This window comes from Syngnathus typhle, linkage group LG14, assembly GCF_033458585.1.
Source record: "Syngnathus typhle isolate RoL2023-S1 ecotype Sweden linkage group LG14, RoL_Styp_1.0, whole genome shotgun sequence".
Lineage (NCBI taxonomy): Eukaryota > Metazoa > Chordata > Actinopteri > Syngnathiformes > Syngnathidae > Syngnathus > Syngnathus typhle.
The window spans coordinates 7570941-7586603 of NC_083751.1; the positions used below are offsets into that span (position 1 = coordinate 7570941).

General features: G+C 38.9%; 1 protein-coding gene across 1 annotated transcript; it reads left to right on the forward strand.

Moving 5' to 3' along the window:
- Positions 1–13: 13 nt before the first annotated feature.
- xxylt1 (xyloside xylosyltransferase 1) lies at positions 14–9602 on the forward strand. The gene is made up of 5 exons (XM_061296691.1): positions 14–173; positions 799–1396; positions 2183–2330; positions 5302–5434; positions 8902–9602. Exons 2-5 carry the CDS (start codon positions 878–880, stop codon positions 9296–9298), a joined length of 1197 nt encoding a protein of 398 aa, XP_061152675.1. The 5' UTR covers positions 14–173; positions 799–877; the 3' UTR covers positions 9299–9602.
- Positions 9603–15663: the final 6061 nt, after the last annotated feature.

The window sequence follows — 15663 nt, forward strand, 5'->3', positions numbered from 1 at the left end:
TTTTCCAATATTTTTCAACGCAACATGAAACGGAATGCAGACGGGGCTATGTGGGCGTGGTCAAATGATACGTAGTCTGCTAGCTTGCTGCTGTTGCTAAATACCGTACCACTCGAAATGTAGCCCTGCAGGACGCGATGGTTTTTCTTTATTATTATTATTTTGGCAACAAGGTATGTCCATTTGCTTCACATATCTCAATAATTGCATGTGTTACACGTGAGTTTTTCTTGAGTTTGCCAACCATGCAGAGCGCGGTAGCTTACTGACTCTCTTTTCGAACTGATAAAGCTGCTGTAAATTTTGCTTCTTAGTTTAATAAAGGAATTTATTAATTGATTAATTGATTGTGATGATTGATGGTGCTCAATGGAGCCAGTCTATCAACAGGTCACTCTATGTTTTTGATGCCATGGTAAAATTGTATCGCTTTGTACCCTATGCACTTTGTCCTATTTATTGATCAACTGCAATCTGACAATTTGTTCACTGTGTCACGTATTCATATTAAGACACAAGTTTCAGCTATTTGAGGTTGGTAATGCATGAAAAAAACGAATTGATAGCGTAAGATCAGACTAAAACAGCACAGACGAGTCACCTTGAAAGCCTCCACTCTGTTACACCTGTAGCAATAGATTAAGATATAGTTTTGTTAAAGAAAAGTAGCATGGAATAAGTGTTTTCTCAGAGAGATTTGTATCATTTGAAACCCTTCATTTATAAGCATACAACAGTGTATGAATTTGTCATCAGTGTTGTCATAACTAGATGTAATTGTGCATGATTGTTTTTCAGAACCAAAGAGAAATGCTGATCAACAAAAAACTTTGATCAACAAAAACAGTTTCCATTTTTCTGACATGAGTGTGCAGACATGCACATCCTAAAACGAGCATTCATGCTCATGGCCAGAGTCAGTATGTTCAGATCCCTTCAGTTTTTGCTGATCCTAGCCTCTGTTCTGGCTGTGGTGACATTCTACTACTTTGGCTCAGAGAATCAGAACTTCTCCAGTACCACCAAGAGGATGAAGCTGTCTCAGGCTAGCCGCAAGAACAATGGAAATAATGCAGACCTGACCGTGGATACCAGGTTCTCCCAACTTGACAGATCCAGGGAGAAGGAAACGTCAGGGAGTGATGCTTTTCCATCCAGAAAGAGTGGCAACAAGACTGTGGACCAACACTTCAATGTTCTTATGATGTTCACTAAAGTGGACAAAAACCGCAGCCTCCAGGACAAGTTCAGGGTGGCCATGTTGTCTATGGTCAAGTATGCACAGTTCTTGGAAGGAGAGGTGTTGGTACTTCATTTTGTGAGTGATCCAGCCAGTAAAGCACTGGGAGAAAAAATGCTTCGGGAATTTCTCACAAATGCAACATTCAAGTTCGAGGTGAGCACAGCATCCAAAAACAATTTTATTTTTTCATCATCACAGTAATAGTGACAACAGTTTTGCATTAACATTTTTGCACAACATGTATTTAGGTGCTTTTGTTAATCTTGAGTGTTTATTTTTATTTTTGTTCCAATAGTTAAGGCCAGCTCTTCCGATTTTCGATTTTCAAGCACTCACGTTCCACTTTGATATCCCAGTAGAGGGCAGTGTTGGCTAGATAACATCGTACTCGTGCTGGGACGGATACAAACCTCTTGTGTTGCAAGGCGGAAAAAAACAAGGACACTGCCTCTTGCATGTCCTGTTTTCCTTTGTGCGTGTCTACATGCAAAACAGCACACACAATTTTCCACTTTGAAACAAAAGTACATCCATTTACAAACGCCAGATGACTGCAGTTGCTGACCATCTCCTTACTTGACCTCAGAGGTTTTTAAAGTGTGGTGTGAGGACCACAAGTGGTCCGCAGGTTCTAGTTGTGGGGACAACCGGTACAGAAAACGGATGGATATATATATATATATATATATAAAACATGCAAATTGACATAGAATGGAGATTGTAGTTTCTTTGCATTAAGCTGGTTTACTTATTTCTACCAACCCAATACTCATTAACTCACATTTTTTTTACTTTTCAAATACAGTGCAAATTAGTTGTATTTAAATTGTAAGTAGAGTACATTAAATAAATCGCATTATTCATAGTTCTCTGTGAGTATTGCATTCATTCGATCAATTCTTTGTAGTTTTTCTTCTGAAACCGTTCTCCTTGTGTTAGGTGCTGTTCCACGATGTGGAAGCCCTTACTCACAAGCTGTTCCCAATTGTGGAAGCCTTGCAGAAGCACTTCAGTGCTGGCTCCTGGGCTTATTACAGCGATGCCATCTTCTTCTTGTCTGTAGCCATGCATCACATCTTGCCCAAAGGTAAGTGGAAGACCCAGTCGCAACATGTGCATTAGTGACATTGACCGCAAAATATTTGTCTCCTTGCTCATAAGGAATGATTGTTTGGGTAAAATGTGTGTAAAAACAAACAAACTATAACTTCAGGCGTTGCTTAGCACTCCTAAAATAGATATTGCTTATGGGGCATCTTTTGTCACATTAGACACAAAACACGTGGATTGATAAGTGACACTAACAAAGGAAAATTGATGTCCACCCCGAGATGAGCACATTGCGAGGACCCTTGCAGATGACACTCATTATGCCAGAGAAAATTATGCGGCTGCCAGACTTCATCATGTGACCACTTTCAAAACATCTTCAAAATGATCAGCTGAAGAGGTATCCAAAAGCTTATTTTTAGCTGGCATGAGTTTAATTTGCAAAACAGAAATTTGTCACGATTCATAACTAGATTCCAAGGAAACAGTTTTCATTTTCCGTGCATCCCCTCTGGAGAAAAAAGCATGCAAGGACTTGTTATAGCATCATTCTCTATTTTCCATTTTATGATCATTTGCTTTTTCACTCACCTTGCAGGTATAATTGCAGTTAAACATCTCATTGCTAAGCCTTCTTAAAATGTCTGATCTGTGAACCAATCAATATATTTTAGACCAAATGCAAGTCATGTGAGTTGGTCCCCGCCATCATTCAATTAGTGTTTAGTCAGACTGAAACTCGTGGAAACAACACAGTCAGCCCATCCATCTATATTTTTTTATATACCACTTATTGTGTAGCTGAAGACCTTGGACTGGTTTGCAGTCAATTACACCAGACACATAGAAACAGACAACCTTTCTCTAATGGCACCCAGAAAATAGGATGATCAATTATTTACCTGCAATTTTAGAGCTTTCATTTCTATTTAATTGCCGTTGCATAGAAGAGACAAAAGATCTTCAAATGGGAGGTTTTGTAGTATAAAAGATAAGACCAGACTTTTTATGGAGTGTAAGAATTGAAATAATGTGGTTGAACACTCTCTTATGCCTCTGGATGGAGCTTTTTCACTTTAATAGGGCACTGCTACTTGGTTATAGCCTATTGAAAATCTGATTAAAAAATATCTTCCAATTGAAAATGTAATTCATGTGAAAAGTATCTTTGATGTGTGTGATTACGCACGTGTTTCTGCAAAATTGTCGGCAAAAAACAGAAAACAACGACCCACAATGAATAGGCTTTAAGTACTCACATCAGGAGGGATATTAGGGCCTAATGTGATTGACCCACATTCTTCCTTAGATAACAGTGTGCCTTTTGTTTTGCAGCCAATTTAGGTGTCGCTACGTAGTGCTATCTCCTCCGACCAGAGCCTTCAGCGGACTCTGTGCTTCTTTAATCACGTTATTCATCCAATAAAACGTCAGCGTTGCCACAGCAGGCACTACAACAGAAGAATAGCAAAGACTTGTAATTCCCTTTTATTCTGTTTTGTTCCGTAGCGGTCTCAAATACAAATACATACACCCAAAAAGGAACAAGCATAGAGTTTATCATCCGTTGGATGTAGCGAAATGATTATTTAAAAAAATTCAATCAATGACACAAAAAAAAAGTCCATTCATCCAATCTCTGAACCGCTTATCCCTTGCAATTCAATTTTGCGCCTTGCTGCGTGACTCAAGGTCATAACCGTAAAAGCTGTGTTATTCTGATTGACGGCAGACGTGGATAAGACAAGCAGTTGATGCAATTGGGTGGATGTGAGGCCGACTAAATTTTTCTCCCCTGTACAGCCAAAAACTCCTGAAAGAAAAAAAAAATACAGCTTAGCTCTACTGTCACTCTTATGCCAAGTCCTGCATACAACATCAAAGCTACCTCATCGCTGTGTTGTCACGATTGAATAACCACTTCCTATCCCACTCGTACGAGTTAAGCTGTGTTAGTACAAGCCATCAGAGCTCATCATTAGTCAGAGCCCCTCTCTGTTGAAATCGTACACAATGGCATTGTGATGTGCAGCTAGCTTCCTTGTTTGGAGAGCGTAGAAAACAGGTTGTTGTTCATTGTGCTCTTTTCCGCTCACTTGGATTCCACATTTGAAATGTATCAGAAAAGGCGTAAAGATGCATTTGAAATGCATGCTACAAGTTGTCCCCCATTGAAGCAAGCTTCCCTTGAATTGTCTACAGCAAGGGTGTCAAACTCGTTTTTTGGGGGGGGGGTTTGCCAGGTCGCACTGTAGTCATAGCTTCTTTCGGAGGGCCATTATGACTGTCAACCCAAATAAATGTATGAGCACCTCATATTATATACAGTAAAAGCTACAAAACAAACTGACAAATAACTCATTTTCAAATCAGACGAGTAAAACCTGGTCAAATATTTAAAAAAGAAGATATTAAAAGTGAAGACAATTTGCAATTCTAGTAATGACACACGAATTTAATGCACAATTTGTCTTCGCGGGCCACATAAAATGATGTGGCGGGCTGTATCTGGCCCCTGGGTCTTGAGTTTGACACCTGTAGTCTATAGAAAATGGATGCCTTCTCTCTCACATTTTCATGGAGTCCTGGAAGCATTCTTCTGAGCTTTTGCATAGCTGCTCAATAATTATGGGATCTCCATGACACCAGTACTGACTATTTCTCATTTCATTACCATGCCAACCAGAAAAACATAGGAAATTGAAACAATGACCAGATGAGATTGGAATATCCTGGATACATTATAGTCACAAACAAGCTACCGCGTTCACCCCGATGCTAGAAAAAGGTCACCTTGAGGGTTTTTTAATGCCTACCTGACCTTTTTATTTATTTGCACATTTTCACGGCATGTCCTCTTTGGGGTCTTGGGTTCACTGTTCTGATGACTGTTTTATGTAACATCTTTAACTCCCCCACATAGGCTCCTATTTCCTGAATGATTTGCTTGTGTTTGCACAGCTGCTCCAAAGTCGTACACGTTGTGATTATTTTTTTCCTTCTTTCAGATTTGACACGCATTGTGCAACTTGACATCGATTTGAAGTACAGGACCAACATCAGGGACCTCTTCCAGGAATTTGACCGCTTCCCACCAGGAGCCGTACTCGGCATCGTCAGAGAAATGCAGCCAGTGTACAGGTATCGCACGTCACTCAACATAGCATATTTAAGAGATGCTTTGTCAAGGAAACATAATTGGAAATATGTAGCAATCGCTTCCTATAGCCCGACTGGCTTTATGGAGCTCATTTACATAATTTTCAAGATTGGGGCCATTCAAGAGGCTGCAGTGTTTGTCAATATTTGAATTATTATTAGAACGTACCCGTGAACGGGAAACACTCAAAATTTTGCATATTCAGCAATTTAAGATGTTATTCGCTATCACATCAGTCATATTTTGACTTCATCATTTTTCAAAAAGGAATAACTTTTGAATTTTTTGCATAGTTTTTTTTTATAGGTGTATTTAATGCCATTGGTATTTGTTAAATGAAAGTATCTGATGGCAAAGGAGGGTCAGTTCCGCAGGTGTTTGCTCATGAAGGCCCACGGTATTTCTTCCTGAGCTGCTACTGGTCTGCTCTTTTATTCTCGGGAGATTACTGAGAAATTGGCAGAGAGACGCTTCTAATCAGCAAAAGCTTTGTTGCCATATTGTGAATCATGCCTGTCCTCTGTCCCTTTTGTACCCTTTCTGGAGTAAATTAACAATCTGCTCACTGTTCTCTAACCTGACAATCAACCACATATGGATTAGGATTTTTTTTCATGCTTGCTCACTCTTGTCAAATAATCTATTTGTATGTTTGGCTTGTTTGTATTTCTTTCAATGAAAATCTCTGACCTATTTCTCAGACCCCTGAGATACATGGCCCCCTCAAGAAATAATTGTAGCTCCGCCAGTGACACAAAATACCTTTTCTTTTAAAAAAAAAAAAAATCATTGTAGAAAAAAATATATATATATATTTATATATACAGAGAAAGTTTTATATATAAACAGAATGACTTCTCAAGTCAAAATCCATCCATCCAGGTTTTTGTTGTTAAAGACACAACAGACTATTTAACTTTGGTCTCAAGGATAACAATTAAACATGCGTGGCAACGTGGGTGTCGATGGGGAAGAAGTCAAAGGATTAAATAGTTTTGGTATTGATGTGTTTCTCTCTAGCATACAGCTGAATTACCGCCCATCCTCTTCCTCTCCTATACATTTAACACCGAAAAAAAACAGCTCCATCACACGGAGGCTAAATACTGTGTCAGTATTTTTCTGGCCCATGTTTGATAAATGAGTCTGGTAAGGACAACCGTATTCCTGCAAGTAAAGTTTCTGAAGGAAATTGAAGAGTCCGCAGAAGTACGTAGCCCACGTCATGGAGGATATTACTTTTCTGTCTGCCATTGCATAAGCAATGTCATACAAAATGCGTTACATAATGACACTTCATGAAGAATTTACGTAGGGCTGTGCAATTAATCGAAATTAAATTACAATTACACGATTACTAAATTGGCTTAATCGTAAGAAAAATGATTACTATTGCATTAATAACCAATGCACAATGTTGATACAAGGAAGGTATTGAATTTATACAGTACTTTTGCATTGTCATAAAAATGTTTGGTCCATTAAGGAACTTAAATAATTATTGTGTTTCAAAGAAATTGGTCTTAATATTTTTTACATGTTAGTTTTTTCTTGATTTGTACCATTAAAATATTTTGTTTTGATTAATCATATTTTCAATTATCACCAAAATAATTGATATTTTTTCCATAATCGAGCAGTCCTAATTGTAAGGACTATGGAGACAAAAAGTCTGTGGATCAGGATTAATGTCATTTCTAACTTAATTATTTTGTCTTTGCAGTTCATTGAATTGAATATACAGTAAGCTGAAAAGGATTTGAAATATAGCCAACATGACCGTTGAATATGTACTGGCAGGCCTCTCATCGGGAGAACTTTCCTGTTATGAACTGCAAGCTCCCACTCCTATTTGGTGCTAATGGAAAGAAAGAGTAATTTCATGATAATGCTTCTTCTCGCTATTCAGACCACATCCTGAAGTTCAGTTCAATTTAGGGGAAAAAAAGCTTTGTCTTCACACTACAGCTCCATTTACAGCTGTCACTAATGGTTACTTCAATGATCGATTAATCGGTCGAATATTATTTTGATGAATCCGATTTTTTAAAATGCATCTTTTGATTTCCGTCCCTTCATTCAAAAACAGGAAACTATGTCACGTTGACAGTGTGGAAAATACACAAACTTGTTCCAATCGTAACTATTCTGTTTAAAGTTTACTCTCATGACTATTTGACCAATTTCACCCGGGTTAAGATCATGGATGAAAGAAAGTTCTATTATTGTTTACTGACTGAGCCTGCTGTGAATGTGTCGCAGGGCACGTACACGCATCTTAACACAACTCTGCAGGGATTTAAACTGCGGACAAGCTACAGCTGCTGGATGGCGGGCATTAATAGCATCAGGTCATGACTCAGACAAAATTATTTTCCCACTTGATTCCATATACATAACACATTATGATTCAACTCCCGATGGGTTTCGCGTGCTTCATTCTGCAGTAAGTTAATAAAACAGGGCATTCTGCAAGAAGTTTCTCTTCATCGTCGGTTGCCATGGGCATAAAAGAGAGAAACTTCTGTGTGGCCCCCACCCTGCCCTAACGATCAAGCCAACCAAGAGCGCTGAGGTCGGGATGCAGTTCACATCCAAACAGCTCTGGAAGGCTTTTCTGATACACTGGAAAGAAATTCAAGCAAAAGCTGTCGAGAAACTCACAAGCTTTGGATTGTAAATCTAGTTTTCAAATATTAGAATGCAACTTGACTTGTTAGATGTTTTTGGCAGAAAACAAAATACAACCTCTTGTATAGAATCTCACAAACAAGTCTTGTTTTCAAATGAGAGGTCAAATGTTAAAATGCAACTTAACTTGTTTTGGCAGAAAGAAAAATACAACCTCCTAGGGCTACAAATTTGGGAAATTGTGAAATTTGTTAAAAAAATTATTTGAATACTATGCTCAGTGCTATAGTCTATAAAAATCTAAGAAAAATGTCCTTTGCCTAATAATTTGGAACACATCAGTCACCATTACCCTATGACTTTTCAGTTCCATTGAATAAAACTTGCCTTTGGAATAAAATAATATTTTGAAAACCCACAGGTCAACTAGGCATACCGATGGTTATTCAATGAGGCTGTGTGTGTGTGTGTGGGGGGGGGGGGGTTCTTTTACCAGCGTCAGTGGTGGTATGTTGGCACCGAATGCTGTTGTGCTGGCATGGCACTCTTGGACCTGCGAGCTTCCTGTTATTTGCCCACTGGGCTATTTGTTCAGCAGATGGCATACGAAGAGAGTTTCTGCTCAGTTTCATGAATCCAGTCGAACAAACGAATTTATAAACAGCTCATTGCAAAATTGTTGAATTGTAACTTTATTGACCGATGCGTCACGCTCTTTCCTTTCTTGTTTATTGTCACATTGACAAAACAAATATATGCAGTTTCTAGTATTTTTATTGCATTACCCCGCATACAGACATCTCCTCTTCGCACACAGACACACATTCTGGCAGTACCGCAAGGAAAACCCTCAAACCAGAGTGGGTGACCCCCCGCCCGAAGGTCTCCCCGGCTTCAACAGTGGCGTGATGTTACTGGACTTGGCTGCCATGAGGGCCTCCGCTCTCTACAACCAACTCCTGGATAAGCGAAACGTGACCAAGCTAGCTGAAAAATACAGCATCAAGGGCCACCTTGGGGACCAAGACTTCTTCACTGTGATCAGCATGGAACACCCAGAACTGTTTTACAGCCTGGCGTGTGGTTGGAACCGGCAACTGTGTACCTGGTGGAGGGACCATGGCTACCGAGATGTCTTTCAGTCGTATTATCAGTGTGATGGACCCATCTATATCTACCATGGGAATTGTAACACCTCCATACCAGATGATTAAATACAGATGATAAAAATGCAGTATTGTTTAATATAATTGAAGACTTTCCCCCTCACAAATCACCAGTGGATTTGTCATTACAGACTTTTTGCCCTTTGCTGGTCGACGGGTTGCTAAGACCTTTTTCCTTTTCCTGATAACTTGCACCAATGTCTCTGTAGACTAATCATGCAAACTCAGATTCAAATTGCCTGTTATTGTTATGTTGTTTTCCTCACATTCAGTAGTTTTTTGTCAGTTTCTGCCTTTCTTTTACTGGCAAATATTAACTGTGACCCAAATAAAACCACTGACCCACTTTTGAGCAGACTCTCAGATTAAAATGAATGTCAGCACTTGATATTCATCACGTAAGTGTGTGATGTGGTGGCTGGTGAAGGTTCAGCATTAAGTCTCGCGAACAAAATATTCGTGAAAAGAAAGTATTCCGATTCATACATTTCACATGATTTAACCCCACAGCTGATCAATATTACTGTTCTTTTCTAAGAGGCTCAAATGTGAACTCTTGATTGCACTTTATTGTAATGTCATGCTAACTTTTCTTTTTATTTTTTTTATTTTATTTTTTTAATGCATCGGTTCACTTCATCTTTTATGCAGTTTCAAAAGAATTTCAGATACTCTCTCAATGATAATACATCTTGTGAAAGTGGGGGGGCTACTTCAGTGCCTGATGAAACTATTAATAAAGACCATACCACTATAGTTTCAGACAGAGGTGTCAAATCCAGGTCCAGAAAGTAAAAATCCTGCCACAATTTGCCTTTAGCCATACGTACTTGGAATTAACCGGGCCCGTAATCGATGTCCGAGAGCTAGCTTGTTTACCGTCTGTTTAATTAAACTCACCTTTGGCTAAAGGCAAACTCTGGCAGGACCTGGAATTGACCACTATGGTTTCACCAGATTGTATCGTGATGTGCTTGTCAACACGTGCGTTCAAATGCATTTCAAAACCTTCGTACAAAACAAAAATGTCAGTGACATACATACAAAAGATGACCTATTTATTTCACTCCCTCAGAAAAATAACAGGCAGAATCTTGGATTGTCAGGGTGTTGATATTTAGAATGATCTATAAACTTGAGCTTCTTGAGGGACAATGACAGGAAATTGTATTTCCCCCGGTTATATCTGATTATTTTCATTGCGCCAATCGCACAGTTTTGACAGTATGTCTCTTGGATGGTCAGTCAGCCAGCCTTCAAAATAACATTTTATAGTCCCTTTTTTCTGTTGTACTGAATAACTGGGTCAATGAGTTTATTCTGTAGGACTCAGTAGGGAGTCCCATTGCAGCTACGTTTGTGAAATCTTTCAATAATCTTCCATGTCTGTCGCTTCTTTTTGCTCACACTGTGTGAGACCAAGAATGGATAACATCAGTCTCGGGGAGCCTCTCATAGTCATTTACAATACTAAAACAACAAATACAGTAAACTCTAACTGATTGTATAACACTAATAAATATGGGATGGATGTCAATCTCCCCTTTGTATTTCCGAAGCTGCGTTTACTCCATCTTGAATAAGAGGAACCTGCCCAAGTTTTGCTTTAAGGCACTCAGATGACACGTAATGAAAGGATGCATCATCCAGTCGAGTAAAATGGATGACCTTGATAGTAATGGCCAAACCACAGGAAACCTGTTTCCCAACACAAAGAAGACAGGAATTGGATTAGACTGTCTCTAGACATAATACCGACTTTTATTGACAAAATGTGAATTCACAATGCCTTTGTGGAAGATGCAGACTGTGAGCACTGACCAGGGAAACCGACCCACATAATGTATCATTCCATCTCGCTGGAATTAGATCTCTAAATTGTCCTACTTCAGACCCCACAGGGAGAATTTACATTTACATCTTTGACGGATTACTCTTGTCTGCTGGTTCCCACTAAGTTTTAGGCCCACATTTCGTTTATCATTGTACCATGATTTCTGAGAACCACCCAGAATTGTATTCTTACTCACTCGTTACGTTGCTTGTAGTTTGATTTAATTTGTACCATGCTTTCTCAGAACCACCCAGATTTGTATTGACTCACTCCATACATTGCTTGTAATTTGACCAAGTCGTTCAGGAAAGAGGAGAGAATGTCCTGCAAGACATTTCATTCCAATTATATCCGTTCGTTACGTTTATCGTTATGTGAGGTCAAATGTAGCAGAACTGGGTCAGTGTGCTACAGTCCATGCAACAGGGCAGCTGCACAGTATCTCCTGTGGTGATTAAGAGCCACCCATTCTGCGTCAAAGCATCTATTATGAAGGGTTAAACGCTTTAAAACAGGATGTGCTGATGTCACTAGTAGAGGATCTTCTGCGTAGGTCAGACAGATTAAACATTATTGTGAGTGTTGAAGTTGGGCATGAATTGAAATGGAATTATTTCCACTCCTCTGCAAATGGCCAATCGGAGCAAGGCCTGACTTCACCTTCAATGATTACAAGTTGACCTCATTTTGCTGCATCCATTCAATTCTGCAGCTCCAGACTATAATATTTGGGCCATTGCGAATCAATACGCAACAAGTCGGTCAAAGGAAAAAGATCTACACTTTATTGGACGATTTTTCCGCACAGAAAAGATATCATCAGAATTAGCTGTGCTTCACAATTTGTGTCTTGTGATACAATATCAGATTCTTTTTTATCATTTTTATTTTAAGAAACTGTTGCGCAACCCCGTCACCAATATGCCATAGTTTTAATTTCCCCATAAATATCACAAATTGATTACCTATACTATCTTATAGACAAGAATGAATCATTTAATATGTGATTGCATCTCAATTATAGGCATCATTGTTTGGACATATTGCCTAAGAATATTTGTGTATTTGTTTTGGGTCTATCTGCATGATACAAAACAGGCATCCCATCACAGATTGTGGGCATTACTCAACACACCCTCTTTCTATTTTCAGCTCCCACCTCCTGTGCACATGTGCACAGTTGTGTGTGTCGTGTGTGTGTCGTGTGTGTGTCCTCATTCCTTGGCCCAGATGGCTGGTTTCCACACTGTGTCTCTGCTAGAGTGCTACTAATGAATCATTAGCACTTGAGGTATGCAAGTCAAATAGTCATAGCTATGGTGCACATCCTGTCCTCAGCCTGATTCTACAGACAACCGGAGGTTTGATTTAGGAGGACACTCGTTGATATTAGCCTCTGTGTTCAATTCAGTGCATGAATAATGGAAAAGGAAAGAGAGTGCAAGCAAAAGAAAGAATAAATGAGTACTCCAACAAATGATCAGAATTGTTATCAATCTTCTAAAGAGAATGATGATGAGCTGATCATTTGAATCGGTGTCCATACATCGCCGTTGTATAAATGTGCAGCTGCATCTCAGCAGAAATACCACAGCCATTTTTTTTTTGTACCACTCCAGACCCTGATTACATCTCACACAGGGTGAGGATGTGTTTAAATTCAGAAGTGGCGGTAGAGTGATAAATCATCTTCCGCCCACCCCATTTCTCTCCCAACTTGAGTTTAAATTGTCTGGCACCATTGAATAGTTGGGTCGCAGCACTCTGTGGGAGTCTCAATCTGATGTCTAACCGTGCCCGCGCACGTGAGGAATTTGGGACACATGCTGCTCACATTTAAAGGTGGACATGAGGTCCCTGTGGGTCCCCTGAAAAGCTCCAGAGAATGTGCGTGTGTATCTTTAATATGAATGCAATCTGACATGCACGCGGCATACAACTAATACCTTGAGTCAGCTTCCACCTGCTACTTAAATGTTAGTATCTTCCAAGGACTTTTTATTGAATAATAGTGTGACTAGAACATTCAAAGCGCCGTAGAAAATGGATGGAAGGCCTCAGAGGGTCTGTTGTCAGTTCTTCCCTCTTGAATGATCTTCCGTTAATTGTTAGACAAGCCCCCTCTCAGTCTAATTTTATAACTTATTTGAAGACCTATTTTTGTTCTTTGGCTTTCGACTCACTATTTTTATTTTGATATCATAATATAATAATGTGTGGTTTTATTAGCTGATTTCACTATCTTTTGGGTTGTCCCATTATTATACGTAAAGTGCTTTGTTACAGCTCCAGAAATGTGATATATTGATAGTTATGTGTTATTGTATTTTATCACACTTACATACATTTCTAAATGGATGACCTACATTCACTTTCCTGGTTTTCTCTATCTCTCGCTGTGTCTCCTCATGCTGTTCTCATCACTTTGTGGAAAGGTGCATGTGGGCACATGCTTTCTAGGACCGGATGGACAATGAATGCCTTTCTAAAGGGCACTGCTGCAATTACTCACCTTTGTACATCCACTTCTTATCAGGTTCTGTCTGACTCATTCCGTGTTCCAGTGGCCAATAACCACAAGTCTCCTGCCTAAGGGCGATAGAATTATTAAATGCTCAAAGCCAAACCTCAATTCTACACTTCGATCATTGTTTGATTGTTTAATTTGAAATCTACAGAGCCATTTGACCCGAGAGATGTGAGAACTCTCATAGAAAAACAAAAAACTTGATTAGAAAGACATCAGTGTCATGTTCGCTTTTGTAGAACTCATGTCAACAACTATTATTTACGACATACACATAATATCATTGTCTGAATGAGCGTCACTTGAAGTGGACAGGTCTAAATATATAACTGAAAATTAGAATGGAATATGTGAGTGTGTGAAATTCCAATCTGAAAATGAAGTCATTCTCCCAGCTTGGTCATATCCACTGAATCCCCTCCTCGCTCTTCTGTCATTCATTGTGTGACGTTCGCACATTCAAGACTGACAACGAGGCACTCTAAAGTTATTTTCTTTGCGTGTAGATATAGCTACATGTTTAATGTATTTAGGAACAAATCTCTGAATTCACTTTACAGAGTCTTTCAAAAATATATGATAGAAAATACATTTGAACTTTGTGGTTATGATGATGAACAAGCAGCACGTGTCATGCGGAGAGGAGAAATCAGAAAAGAAAGAAATACCCTCAATAACACAGGCTTTAGATACATAAGGGTCATCTGAAAAAGTCCGTCGAATCCCAACAAAAACAAGCCTCCATTTGTAAGTTTTCCGTATTTCCTCTCTTGAAGGTCACATAATAAGTGGTGTAAAAATGGGTCAGTATACTTTCAAGCAATTTTCTTTGCCTAGTTTGCCAGCACGTGAGCTGCAAGATTGCACCGAAAAGCCGATTCTTAAAAGTGAGTGCTTTTACGATGGAGTGATGACGTTATATGTTCAACAAAGGATGTTTGGTCTTAAGATAAAAAGAAAAAATGTTTTGTGGTGTGTGGTGATTTTTTTTTCTTCATGTGATTGACTGCAAGCACAAAGAGACCTTGGAGACATTTTTAACTTAAAAATGTTACATGTCATCTTCATTTTTTACTGAAACACTCCACTTTGCATGAAACATGTGCTGCACCTACGTATATTGAAAAGGAGTTTAGAGGCAATAGAGAGTGAGTAATCACTGTACAATCCTCATTGAGTGATGGCTCTGCTAATGCAATCATCAGTATTCTTGTGATCAAAATCAGGACTCTAATATAGTACTGTACAATAATGAAACTGTGAAATGCCGTCAGAGCATCTAACAAAAATGTATGTTACCTTGCTTTAATAAATTCATTATACTAGATTTTAGTGCTTGTGCTTATTGAGTAAACTTTCGAGCCAATGTTTGCTCACCGGGCTTTGGTCGAAAACCATTGAGGAGAACCAGATTTAATTTAAAGTAGTTGGAAATCAATAGTCTTGAGTCTAAGCATAAATGGCTTATGAGTCGATGTCGTATTTTTATGAGTTCAGCCTGACCTCATTGTGAAGGGACAGCAACACCCTGACCTGTTATTTGATTAAACCGCTGCTTGTTGGTAATATGACAGTGAGGGAACAATGGAAAACTATTCTGGCCTCCTGCTTGCTGAAATTTGTCTCACTAAATTTCCACTTTGTCACCAATGAAACGCCACAGCAACAATTTCATGGAACCGGCTCTTATTTGTAAGAATTTGTACATTTTTTTTACCCTGTCAAGACCTCTTTTGTAGTTTCACTGCACATGTAACAATATTTCTAAATGGAGGTTGCACACACACACACACACACACACACATAAAGACATTAGCTACACTCTGCAAAGTCCTAAATAAAGCCTCATTAGGATGTTGCATAACGTTTTCTAATTCTTTCCAAATGTTATAATTAGACCGTTTTATTCCTGTGCTGTGTGTTTATTTGATGCTGTTGAAAGTTCAAACGTGTACTTTTTAAATTATTTCCTTGACTCCAGGTTTCCCCAAACGTTAAGCCTAGAATTAGAAACGTAGTGACTTTTAAGTACCCAAATATAATAAACAGAGA

Coding starts and splice junctions, on each gene's coding strand:
- xxylt1 (XM_061296691.1), top strand. CDS start 878: ATGCACATCCTAAAACGAGCATTCATGCTCATGGCCAGAGTCAGTATG. Junction 2,331..5,301: donor GCATCACATCTTGCCCAAAG/GTAAGTGGAAGA, acceptor TCCTTCTTTCAG/ATTTGACACGCATTGTGCAA. Junction 5,435..8,901: donor GAAATGCAGCCAGTGTACAG/GTATCGCACGTC, acceptor CTTCGCACACAG/ACACACATTCTGGCAGTACC.